The following is a 14,217-nucleotide window of genomic DNA, read 5'->3' as shown; positions in this document are numbered from 1 at the left end:
AGAAAAGAAACCAGATATACTATGCTTCACTGAACATCATGTCACTTGTGGTATTCAGATGTTGTGCTTAAACAGATTCAGTTTAGCGTCTTAATATTGCAGATCCAACATGGAGAGGGGCGGAACAGTGATTTATGTTAGAAATAAGGTAGTATTTAGAACTCTTGATGCAAGCAAATTTTGTATTGAGCAGCACTTTGAAGTGTGTGGTATAGAACTGGCAACAAATAGTAGTCATATTATCAATTTATAGAGCACCTACTGGGAATCTTGGAATCTTTCTCAAACAAATTGAAGCAATGTTATCAAAATTGTACAGAAAAAACATTTCAGTCATAATACTAGGCGACTTTAATATAAATTTCCTGAATGAAAGTTATGACAGAATGGAGCTGGAGCAACTAATGGGCTGTTACAATCTAATGCAAGTACTTGAATTTCCCACTAGGGTAACTGACCACTCCAGTACTCTAATTGATAATGTGTTTGTTGATAAGTCTAGGCACAGTAGCTTGACAGTCCGTCAAGTCCTAACTGGGGTTTCAGACCATGATGCTATACTTCTGACAATCCCCCATTTAAATCTTAACAGAAAACCAAAAGCTATCTGGAAAAATGTGAGACCAATAACTAAAGAAACAATGGAGACATACAGGCAGAAGCTACAGTTAATAGACTGGTCTGAAGTATTCAACTCAACAGATGTCAACACAAAATTTAATGTATTTATTAATTTAACATCAAATCTTTTTGAGGAGGTGTCTCCAAATAAAAGAGTCAGAGCAAATCAATTTAACCCTGCATTTAAGCCATGGATTACCCAGGGCATCAAAATTTCATGTAAAACAAAAAGAGAATTGTATGCCTCAGCCAGACAGTCTAACAATATTGCAGTGATGGGGCAATATAAAGTGTACTCTTAAGATATTAAGGAAGGTGATCCAGAAATCTAAAAGTACGTATCTCAAAAAGGAAATTGACAAATCAAATAACAAAATGAAAACCATATGGAAATATGTTAAATGCAAGACGGGGAAAGCCTATCTGCCGAAGAAGTGATTAGCTTAAGAACTGGGAGCCTTTCGGTGGATGCTCCAGAAATGGTGGCTAATATCTTTAACAATCATTTCCAAACAGTCATCAACCAAATGGAATGCCAGGGTTCTGTAAAGAAAGCTACAGAATACTTGCATAACACCTTAACTAATAATATAGATGAGATGCATCTTCGAAAAACTACAGTGATAGAATTAGAAAAATAATTGTGTCTTTAAAATGTAAACACTGTTGTAAATACTGTTGTAAAGAAATAAGTACAGTCCTCGGCCATATTAGTAATAAGTCATTGGAAGAAGGTGTTTTTCCCAACAGGCTAAAATATGGGCTTATACGACCAATTTTTAAAAAGGGAGAAAAGACTGAGACTACAGACTATCGACCAATTTCATTACTCTCAGTTTTCTCCAAGGTACTAGAGAAATTTATGCATAGCAGAATGGTTGAGCATCTTAGTAAATATAACACCCTCAGCAATAGCCAGTTTGGCTTTCGGAAAGGGGTATCAACCGTGAATGCAATACATGCCTTTGTTGACAATGTTATGGAAGCCATACATAATAATATGATGACGGTTGGAATATTTTGTGGCCTGTCAAAAGCTTTTGACAGTGTAAGTCATCATATTCTCTTGAGTAAAGCCAAGACCCTAGGAATGGGTGGAACCGTAGGCACGTGGCTTGAATCCTATCCGTGTGGTAGAAAGCAGAAAGTAATCGTGTAAGGACTGCATGGTGGCCAGGTATCTTCACAATGGGACTCCATTACTGCAGGAGTTCCTCAAGGCTCAGTATTGGGCCCACTGCTCTTTCTAATATTTATAAATGACTTAGCACTCTGGACAGAATAGGGGAAAATACTCATGTTTGCTGACGACACAATTTATCAGTTAATAATCTCTCAGGGAATGTGTCAAATGAGGCTGCTAATAAAGCTTTTGCAGATTTGACAAACTGGTTTGAAACCATTGGCCTTACAGTCAACCTAAAAAAGACAAATTACATTCATTTCTCTTCTAACACAAATGTTACTAATGAAATGAACCTTAAAATGGGTGAGCACGAGATTTTGAAGGTTGAGTCCTCCAAATTCTTGGGTCTGCTTATAGATAGCAAAATGAAGTGGCACCACCATATTCAAGATCTGTGCAAAAGGCTAAGCTCAGCAACATTTGCCTTAAGAATAATTTCAGACACTATGGAAATGAGCACAATCAAAACTGCATATTTTGGCTATTTTCACCAACTTATGGCCTATGGTATAATATTTTGAGGAAATCAACCAATAGCAAAAAAAGTGTTCCACACACAGAAGCTAGTAATAAGAATTGTGTGTGGAGTACATCCTAGGCACTCGTGCAGGGATCTGTTTATAGCTCTACAAATCCTTACACCTGCCCAATATATTTTTCCCCTATGTGCTTTGTTTCAAAAAATAGCAACTTATTCAAAATCAATAGCTCATACCACAGTTATAACCGAAGGAAACTGGATATCCATTATGAGCTAAAAACGAAAAGCATGGTCCAGAAGGGGGTTTTATACAGTGGCATCAAGATTTTTAATGCCCTCCCACCGCACATTAAAGAACTGGTTGGAAACATGCCAAAGTTAAAAGAAAATCTGAAATAGTTCCTTTTAGATGAATCTTGTTACAGTATTGATGAATTTCTTAGCAAAAATGCATAGAATCTCTTGTTTGTGCTTAAACCTTACTGTGTGACCTCTACAATTGATTACTCATACTCTGTAAGTACAGTGTAACTTAATACAATACCCAAATATATGTATGTCTGTATATGATGCCTGTATAACTTAAGAACAATACCCAAATTTATGTATGACTGTATATTCTTTCAGATGTCTTGTATCTTAACTAATATGTAATGGTATATGCTAAACTTCACAGTTTCTTTAAACTAATGATAAGATCAATGTATCTGTGCACAAAACAATAATCTATGAAGAACCTTGGCTCGTTCTATATCCAGGGATATGTTCCCATATGGATCTATGGAATGTGAAATAAATAAATAAATAAATAAATAACCTGATTTATTTGTAGCAAATCATTTTCAACATGATTACTACACCAGAAATCAAAATAATTTTATGCTGCCCACCCACTGTTTCAAACTTTATGCTCAAACTCCACATTATATGAGTACAAAAATTTATAACAAAGTGAAAGGAAGAGAATTGCTCAGCATAAATTTAGAAACACTGAAAAAATCCTTATATGAGAAACTAGTGCATAAATGTTACTATTCAGTAGAAGAATTCATAAATGACAACCTGAAAATTTGAGAAGGAGAGAGCAAGTACTTAGGACTGTTAATCTTAAAAGTTTGTTACTTTTGAAGAAAAATTGTTAATTGCTTAATTACATAATTATTCGGTACTGTATATTTCAAGGAAAATTGTAAACCAGTTTTTCTGTTTTGACGAGTCTCCTGTACTTTTAAGTCAATGGGTTGAAATTGTATGTTACAAGACAGTGAACTTCTACTACTACTTCTACTATAGGACTACGAATAGTTCACAACAAACAGCATGTATCTTAAATCTCATGCAGCTTCTTACTGTGAAATTTAAAATAGGTAAAAATTTCCATTAACATCATCAGAAGATAATATTATTGATCATACACTAGTTTGAACACAGTGTGTCAAATTCCTTGGGGTTCAACTGGATGGAAAGTTAATTCCATCAGCAAAGCAAAATAAATACAAAATTAAGTTCTGCATGTTTAGCATATAGAAGTCTCTCTCATTGTGTTGCCCTAAAGACAAGAGTACTGGCTAATTTAACACTACTTCACTTTGTTGTCTTATGGAATTATCTTCTGATGTGATGCACCTAAAGTATATAAAGTATATATTCAACAGAATGTAGTAGCTAGAACACCGAGTGATGTAGACAACTGCATATCGTGCAGAAGCCACTTTTGAAAATCTTTTTATTCTTGCAGTCATTTCTCTGTACTTTTATTCCTTACTGGTTTTCGTTGCTCATAAATACCAGTTTCCCTGAATTAAAATGTTCACTATCACAATATCAACCCATCTTTCACTAAATCCAATAGCCCCCTCCACTTTTTGACTACATACCATTGTTAAAAAAAAAAAAAAAAAAAAAAATCCTGTGCTGAGATTTGAACTACTTCCCTCCAGATCAAATGCTATCTTATTGACATGAGTTACCAACCATACCTTTCAGGGAAGCTGCCATAATGGAGACTTAAATGGAAGCGTGCAGTTAATAAGGATGATAGAATTACCAAAAAAGTTACAGGTGGCTTTATAAGCTGTTGGAACTCAAATTATATTAATAAATTCCTAGTTCTGCTTTGCTTGTAACTGCAATTTGGATCCCTCAGTATATCCAAATCATACAAATTAAGATGCCTCAGGTAACACATGTCATTAAATGAAGATAATGTACAAATATATAGTTTACTTTATTTCACCATTTGAATTTTTACAGACAGGATTAAATTTCCTTACACTAGTCAGTCTTGGCTCTGCTCCGCTATATTTTCACAAGAGCAGTTATAATTTACAAAATAAAAATTTGTGAATTTCAGACACTATTTACAAGAAATGTGATATAGTTTGTAAAATAAAGATTATTCAAATCCAGATATAATTGATCTTAAGGTTCATGACATTAGGACTTGTCTTTCTTTGCTACACCTTACGTGCATTTAAAATAAAAATTTGTAGACTGCCATAACATGAAGTTGCTTAGAAAGTCATCATTTGAGAAAAATAATTAATAATAACTTATTTTAAAAGACAGGATTTCTATCATGCTACTCCCATAGTTTTGTTTCACACTTACTGCCACAATAGGTTTCCTTCTGTTTAGAACCCAGATAGTCGTAAGATGCATTTAGCGTGCAAGATATCAAGACAGCTAAAATACATAGATGTTAACATGTCATTAGTGACACAAATGTAATCAAATATAGGGACCTAGATCTATAAATTGACATGTATCCTGTGTGGTGGAGACAATGTTACAGGTCATTTGATTACCTTTGAGAATGCTGTTTAGTTAATCAGGTTAACATACATCCAGAGGATTTATTTTATATGTGGATTCTAGCTGTCAGGCTTTGCGAAAACATTTACTATCCATTCATTCACACATCATGTCTATAAGAATATTCATGAAAGAAAGGGAGATTAGCATTTATCACCATTAGAGAGAAACCACAAGCTCAGATTAAGGAAGCACAATTTAGTAAATGAGTCCCATCCTCTTCAGAGGAAGCATCCCGGCATTTGTCATGACTGATTTAGAATAACCGTGGAAACTTAAATCTAGATAGCCAAACAAGTATTTGTAACCTCTCCCCCCCTAGTCAATAAACAATTAAGTCATCAAACTAGTTGATGAGTTTTTGCATTTAGACCACATCAAAGGAAACAACTTGATACACAAAAACCCCAACAGAAGAATAAAACTGACCTGGACTGCTTTTCATAATTTACTGTCTTCATACTGGAGATTCTGATGTTTCTGAATCAGTGTGTATTATCAGTTTTGACTAATGTCAGTTAAACATGGATCTTTTAATCTGACAACAATGAACAAATGAGTGGTGCATGTTGAAAATTACTATACAAAAATAAACAAATGTATCAGGAAGCAAATGGGAGTAGGAGACATAACTAAAACTGTGATGAAAATGAAATTTAGGGGGGGCGTCACAAGAAGTAAAGTAAATGGATGGTCATTGTACTATGGAAGCCCTTTATTACATTCAAAGAGCTAAAAAGAGACTAGGTTGACAATTTAGTGGGAGGAGGGCAGACAATGGTATTTGCAAACATAGAGGATTAGCTGAAAACAGCAGTGAAGAGGCGGCCTTTATCCGGGAGTAGGTGACAAATGGCTGATGATGAAAAAGTAGTTTTTCTACAAATTCCACTTTTCTTAACAGTATAGTCCAATTATTTTGTATACTGGCTGGATTTGTATATCACAATAACTTGGAAGCATAATATAGTAGATGGTATCCACTAAAATCAGACTATGATATAATGCTAATTGTGGGCTGGAATTCAACTCTAGCTTTTATTTCGAGCATTTATGGACAATACTCAACCTGTGAGTTATGTCTACAATATTTTTCCTAATGGTACTCATGCCATTGAAATTCTGCAGAAAGCTACTGAAAATGGAAAGAGATTGGTGGTAGGTGAGCAGTAGGTCAAACACTGTTTCACCATCTTCATGAAGTGCCTTAATGAAAAATTTAGTTTTAATGACAGCTGGTGTTAACCAGCTGAAACATTACTGCTGGCAATATCTACATGAGTTTAGTTACAAATTAACTAGATATTTGAGATCCTGTGGGCGAGTTAAGTTTCGTCAGGAGATATTTAACACAGTTCCTATGGGGAACTGGGAAAGATTAGTTATGTGACAAATGTGGTACTATCAAATGCCATACTACCAAATAATCAAGTGGAAGGAAAGGTGTGGAGGAGGGGGCAGTAACATAATAAAAACTAAATTAACCGGCAATTCTTTTAGCAAATGCCGAGATGAAAATCTTCAGAATCATTTAATAAAAACACAGATTTTATATATATATATATATATATATATATATATATATATATATATATATATATATATATATATATATATATATATATATATAAAAAGAAAGATGATGAGACTTACCAAACAAAAGCGCTGGCAGGTCGATAGACACACAAACAAACACAAATATACACACAAAATTCAAGCTTTCGCAACAAACTGTTGCCTCATCAGGAAAGAGGGAAGGAGAGGGAAAGACGAAAGGATGTGGGTTTTAAGGGAGAGGGTAAGGAGTCATTCCAATCCCGGGAGCGGAAAGACTTACCTTAGGGGGAAAAAAGGACAGGTATACACTCGCACACACACACATATCCATCCACACATACAGACACAAGCAGACATATTTAAATATTTATTATTTAAATATGTCTGCTTGTGTCTGTATGTGTGGATGGATATGTGTGTGTGTGCGAGTGTATACCTGTCCTTTTTTCCCCCTAAGGTAAGTCTTTCCGCTCCCGGGATTGGAATGACTCCTTACCCTCTCCCTTAAAACCCACATCCTTTCGTCTTTCCCTCTCCTTCCCTCTTTCCTGATGAGGCAACAGTTTGTTGCGAAAGCTTGAATTTTGTGTGTATATTTGTGTTTGTTTGTGTGTCTATCGACCTGCCAGCGCTTTTGTTTGGTAAGTCTCATCATCTTTCTTTTTAGATATATTTTTTCCACGTGGAATGTTTCCCTCTGTTATATATATATATATATATATATATATATATATATATATAATTTCCAATGCAAGACTCCTGTGGCGAGATAGTGGTATTCATTATCAAAGTAATTAGTAAATCAAGTAGTCCTAACTTGACCTCAATAAGGCATGAAATGATTTACATCGTATTGTCAATGACACTTACAAACAATAATTTCTTCCCCCCTCCTCCTCATTCTTTTGCTCCTTTCCTACTCTTTTTTGTCACCAGTTGTTACAGTTATTACATGCAATCATGTTATCAGTTATTTTTTCTTATGTTAAATAATTCCTTTGAAGATTTATAATTGTGCAAGTTCTACGTAACAGTAGGATCAAAACCAATGCTGAAGACTTAATTACAACATCCTTTTCTTGCCAATATAGTAACAAAGTGAATTACAGATTAATGATGACAAATAAACACTGCATTTAGAGTATAACAGTGAACAGTAATAAATGATGTACATCTAGTGATACCAAAAATACGTAACACATATTTATGTTACAATTCCAGATTAAATAAAACTTTTGCTTTTAGTCACATTACACTTAAATGCTACTAAAATGTTTAAGCTTCTTTTTGTGGAAGAGTACTGTTCTTATACAAATAACCAAAACATCTGACATGTTTGAACTTACACATGTTCTTAACCAATAATTTCATAAAGAAAATTCCAAGTCTTTCAGTAATTACGATACAGTCTTTGATTCCACAGTTTAATGATGTCTGACAAAAGCTAACAGAAAAGGTATCTATTCAACTAGCTCCTGGGGGAAAAAAATAGGTGAAGAGATACTCAAATGCACACGAGAAAGCAAAAGCATTTTTACCATTGGGTAAATATCTAATATCTTGTTATAAAAGGAAGTAATGTAGTACAGAACAATTAAGTTCATTGTTTTCATCATTATGAACAGTAAACTTCTGTAATAATGTTACAGAAAACCCTGAGTAGAATACACACAGCACAGTACCCCTCCCCCCACCCCCACCCCACTATAGTTGTCACTCTATTGTCTGTAATGAACTTACTTATTTAGTTAGGAGTTTGGAACCACAACCTTATATTTTTCTTGCTGTAAAAATTTCTTTTGGAAGATGGCATTAATTAATGAGATAATTACTATATAAAAAATGAAAAATCCATATACCATTGATTGTTGGTTGAAAAAATTTTAATGAATTTATTTTAACTGAATTTCAGGGTGAACAGTCGAATACTTCAGTATTTTGGCAAGTGGACTTTCTTTGTTAGTGCCAGATGACTGAGTAAACATGGAAGTGCTCAGTTTAATAATTACTGTACATACTTTTGAGTGCCAGGCTAACTTCACACAAAATCCATATATATCTAAGTGGCATGGAACAATTCTTGGACATGTGTTTATCATGCTCATTGCTCAGCAATGAAATGTTGTTTACTGTTTAATATAAACAGTTTCATATCTGCTCTGCAAAAAGTTACATAAATTTTGTTGTTATCAAAGGGACAGTATCAACTTAAGTCACTGTCAAGAAAGTGGCACACAACAACTTAACATTATTCAGCTAACAATGATAGATTCTTACAAAACTGTTAAACAATGGTGCACAAATACAACAGAAATTAAGACACTGATACAATTTTGTTCTTGACTCATTTCACTGTTGACATAATAATCCAATGCCGTTTGCCCAATTATGCATAAAAATTTGATCAACCAACTTCTCACTGAGATATAACTGGACAGATAATGTTGTAAAAAGCAACAGAAATTTAATTTCTGCCCCAGTGTATGATGCATTTACATAACGCAGATTTCTGCATCATGATAAAAGTTACAACAAATTATTTTCAGCACAAAAATAGAAATATCAGTATCACAATCTTTTATCATGTTTCTTTTGACAAGACAAATATTTGTTTGAACCACTCAATTTTTATCACTAACTGTACAGCTCAACTAGTCAGTCCTTGCTAACTGCTGGGTAAGTACAATAAATATTATGTAACAATGCAGAGCACATTTCCCTAAAACTGATTAAACCATTTCCTTGTTGCACTGTTCACATCGTATACTGCAGACTTGCATTTACTATCAAACTCACCAGCACTTGGTGCAATGTAAGCATATAGTTTCTGTCAGTACTACAACATAACAAATGACCACACTCACATAGGGAATTAGGAACAGCGTGCACTTTTAAATACTGCCCAACACACCGTGTAATGATTTACAGCCCTAAACCACTTTCAGTCATCAGCAAAAAGATGTCTTGGCTGTGGATGTTCAGCACCTAGAAACAAATTTATAATTATTTCAACAACAATAACTACTACTACTACTACTACTACTACTACTACTACTACTGATATCTGTGAAGAGTCTGGCATTTCAGAGATTAAATATATGCTAATGACTAAACACAAAGATGTAGACTCCATTGCTGGTTTGGTTCAAACTAGAAAGAGCTGATGGATTTACAAAAAATTTAACAGCCAGTTGTTCTGCAAGCTACAGGTGGCTGGAACATTTCAAGCAAAGGAATAACATGCTGTTAAAAATATAACAGAGGGAAACATTCCACGTGGAAAAAATATATCTAAAAAGAAAGATGATGAGACTTACCAAACAAAAGCGCTGGCAGGTCGATAGACACACAAACAAACACAAATATACACACAAAATTCAAGCTTTCGCAACAAACTGTTGCCTCATCAGGAAAGAGGGAAGGAGAGGGAAAGACGAAAGGATGTGGGTTTTAAGGGAGAGGGTAAGGAGTCATTCCAATCCCGGGAGCGGAAAGACTTACCTTAGGGGGAAAAAAGGACGGGTATACACTCGCACACACACACACATATCCATCCACACATACAGACACAAGCAGACATATTTAAAGACAAAGAGTTTGGGCAGAGATGTCAGTCGAGGTGGAAGAGTAGAGGCAAAGAAGTTGTTGAGAGGCAGGTGAGGTATGAGTGGCGGCAACTTGAAATTAGCGGAGATTGAGGCCTGGCGGATAACGAGAAGAGAGGATATACTGAAGGGCAAGTTCCCATCTCCGGAGTTCGGATAGGTTGGTGTTGGTGGGAAGTATCCAGATAACCCGGACGGTGTAACACTGTGCCAAGATGTGCTGGCTGTGCACCAAGGCATGTTTAGCCACAGGGTGATCCTCATTACCAACAAACACTGTCTGCCTGCGTCCATTCATGCGAATGGACAGTTTGTTGCTGGTCATTCCCACATAGAATGCATCACAGTGTAGGCAGGTCAGTTGGTAAATCACGTGGGTGCTTTCACACGTGGCTCTGCCTTTGATCGTGTACACCTTCCGGGTTACAGGACTGGAGTAGGTGGTGGTGGGAGGGTGCATGGGACAGGTTTTGCACCGGGGGCGGTTACAAGGATAGGAGCCAGAGGGTAGGGAAGGTGGTTTGGGGATTTCATAGGGATGAACTAACAGGTTACGAAGGTTAGGTGGACGGCGGAAAGACACTCTTGGCGGAGTGGGGAGGATTTCATGAAGGATGGATCTCATTTCAGGGCAGGATTTGAGGAAGTCGTATCCCTGCTGGAGAGCCACATTCAGAGTCTGGTCCAGTCCCGGAAAGTATCCTGTCACAAGTGGGGCAAAGACTCTGAATGTGGCTCTCCAGCAGGGATACGACTTCCTCAAATCCTGCCCTGAAATGAGATCCATCCTTCATGAAATCCTCCCCACTCCGCCAAGAGTGTCTTTCCGCCGTCCACCTAACCTTCGTAACCTGTTAGTTCATCCCTATGAAATCCCCAAACCACCTTCCCTACCCTCTGGCTCCTATCCTTGTAACCGCCCCCGGTGCAAAACCTGTCCCATGCACCCTCCCACCACCACCTACTCCAGTCCTGTAACCCGGAAGGTGTACACGATCAAAGGCAGAGCCACGTGTGAAAGCACCCACGTGATTTACCAACTGACCTGCCTACACTGTGATGCATTCTATGTGGGAATGACCAGCAACAAACTGTCCATTCGCATGAATGGACACAGGCAGACAGTGTTTGTTGGTAATGAGGATCACCCTGTGGCTAAACATGCCTTGGTGCACAGCCAGCACATCTTGGCACAGTGTTACACCGTCCGGGTTATCTGGATACTTCCCACCAACACCAACCTATCCGAACTCCGGAGATGGGAACTTGCCCTTCAGTATATCCTCTCTTCTCGTTATCCGCCAGGCCTCAATCTCCGCTAATTTCAAGTTGCCGCCACTCATACCTCACCTGCCTCTCAACAACTTCTTTGCCTCTACTCTTCCACCTCGACTGACATCTCTGCCCAAACTCTTTGTCTTTAAATATGTCTGCTTGTGTCTGTATGTGTGGATGGATATGTGTGTGTGTGCGAGTGTATACCCGTCCTTTTTTCCCCCTAAGGTAAGTCTTTCCGCTCCCGGGATTGGAATGACTCCTTACCCTCTCCCTTAAAACCCACATCCTTTCGTCTTTCCCTCTCCTTCCCTCTTTCCTGATGAGGCAACAGTTTGTTGCGAAAGCTTGAATTTTGTGTGTATATTTGTGTTTGTTTGTGTGTCTATCGACCTGCCAGCGCTTTTGTTTGGTAAGTCTCATCATCTTTCTTTTTAGATATACTGTTAAAAATGTTTGACATGAAGATGACCAAGTTTCTATGACTATGACTAGAGGTTGGATGCAGTCTACTGCCTTCGACACTTGAACAGTATGACAGGAAAGGTGTCCTTTCTACCACTGCTTACACCATTTTAAATGTCAATCATATTCAGGAAGGAAAATCTCAAGGAAAGAATTATGGTTTTGGCAGGATGCAATTCAGATAAAGCTGAAAAACTATGCACATTTCTTATTGAAAAATGTTTAAAATCAAGCTGTTCTGAAAATGTATGAACCATCCAGATCACCCACATATTATATTAAAAGCTATTCAGCTTAGATTTTGGCCTCCAAAGAATCATGTGGTCGAGGTGTTGTATGAAAACTGGAATTTTGCTATCAAAAGCAATTGCTCTGTGAACATTTGCTCATAATCAAAGTAAAATAAGATTTTTAAATCAACTATTAGATGGATTACATTTGTTACAGTCTGCATGGAATTTGGGGATGGTAAAGATGACTGAAAGTTGTTTTGGTTATGCAGTCATTCACCAAAGACCCAGATTCTTTGGCAGTGGATACTGAAACTGAGCTGATATTTAATGAAATATTTGCTACTGTTTCTACATTATTACACTATTCTGAATGCCCTTGTTGCAGGTCAGTGATGATATATACAGTGCTGATAATGACAGATTGCCTTTTTTGATAGCTTTTAGAGCTCCAAAGGTTGCACAGAAGTAGATGACTACAATGACAATGATGAATTTGACTATTAAATCAAAACATGTGGACCATTATGTAAATAATGCTTAGCTATAAATATTTACTTGAATGGCAATATGAATAAAACAATGGCCAATGTTATACAATTTCCAAATAATTCATGCTGAAAAGGAACTGCAGAATCAATCTCAAAAAACCATATTCTGTATACAGACTTAGAATGTACAGCATTCACTTATAATGGTGAAGTTCAGCGGGAAATGTAAAAGCTGTACAGTAATAAAATTTGACAATATCAAAAATACAATCAATGTTATCTCATTTCTATTCACAAACTTTCATTCCTATCCAACTGTAATTACCTTGATGTTCCAGTTCGGCTTTTTTTCTGTCCCGAATTATGTACAGAGCTGTTATCAAGAAAAAGAGACCACCAAGTACTTCAACAAAACTTGTTGTGAATAGAGCATATTGTAGACTTTTGAACCGCACAACAGGATCCTCCGTTTCATGAACTCCAATTATCATAGTGTCATTTCTAAGAATTGTGGAATTAGCATGTAAAGAAACATCTGGTTTGTTTAGTGCTGTCTTCAGAGCTTCAGAAATCTGGAAAAGTATTTCATATAAATACACACACATACCAGGTAATTTCAACATAATTTCATTAAGAGTATTAAAAATACATGAAATGCTTGTATTTTCAAAATAACTTGTAACTAAGTTTGTAGCAATTTTTAAAAATGACAGAGAATCTATATTTTAAAATAATTATTTCTTAGTACACTCATTAAGAGAATGGGGAAACAAATAACTGACTAAATAACATTGTATTAATCAAACAATGGAAAATCCAGGATGGAATGTAACAATACCAGAGAAGGAAAGTCGCTACTCACCATATAGCGGAGATGTTGAGTCGCAATAGGCGCGCGCGCACACACACACACACACACACACACACACACACACACACACACACACACACCTGCAGTCAGATGTGTGTGCAAGTTGCGTTTTTGTGGGTGTACGTGTATGTGTGTCTACTGCTGACAAAGGCCTTAATGGCTGAAAGCTTTAATTATGTGAATCTTTTTATTGTGCCTATTGCGACACAGCATCTCCGCTATATGGTGAGTAGCGACTTTCCTTCTCTGGTATTGTAACATTGTAATAAGTGATAATGATTGAGAGCAAGAAATATGATCGCCAATAATGCAGTGTCAGAGAGAGAGAGAGAGAGAGAGAGTTAACTGTTAACAGGAACTTACCACACCAATTAAATAAGGGCTACCAGCATCACCTAGAGCATGGGAAAGAAGAATCTGGAACGCTTCTGCTGTTGATCTTCTGGTTGGTATTACAACATACTGAAACAAATTTAATCCATCTTATTACAATGTGGATACTTCTCTATTGCATAGTTTAGCATACAGTATTTTACCATCAGTTGAAAACACTTTCTCACCACACTGAGATGCGAACTACTGAAATTTTAATTGAATACTTTGCTTCACTTTAGACATTTT

General features: G+C 36.5%; 1 protein-coding gene across 1 annotated transcript in view; it reads right to left on the bottom strand.

Moving 5' to 3' along the window:
- Positions 1 to 7,385: 7,385 nt before the first annotated feature.
- Positions 7,386 to 14,217, bottom strand: part of LOC126202513 (protein spinster) — a 316,701-nt gene continuing 309,869 nt past the window's right edge. Inside the window, exons 7-9 of the mRNA XM_049936871.1 lie at positions 13,960 to 14,058; positions 13,051 to 13,297; positions 7,386 to 9,644 (exon numbers count right to left, since the gene is read on the bottom strand). Of these exons, the coding sequence (XP_049792828.1) occupies positions 9,601 to 9,644; positions 13,051 to 13,297; positions 13,960 to 14,058 (390 nt within the window). The 3' untranslated portion in view covers positions 7,386 to 9,600. The remainder of the gene's footprint in view (positions 9,645 to 13,050; positions 13,298 to 13,959; positions 14,059 to 14,217) is intronic.

This window comes from Schistocerca nitens, chromosome 1 (genome assembly GCF_023898315.1).
Source record: "Schistocerca nitens isolate TAMUIC-IGC-003100 chromosome 1, iqSchNite1.1, whole genome shotgun sequence".
In the NCBI taxonomy this organism is placed as follows: Eukaryota; Metazoa; Arthropoda; class Insecta; order Orthoptera; family Acrididae; genus Schistocerca; species Schistocerca nitens.
Note: the sequence above shows the minus strand (reverse complement) of the source record. Positions and strands in the feature narration are given on the sequence as shown.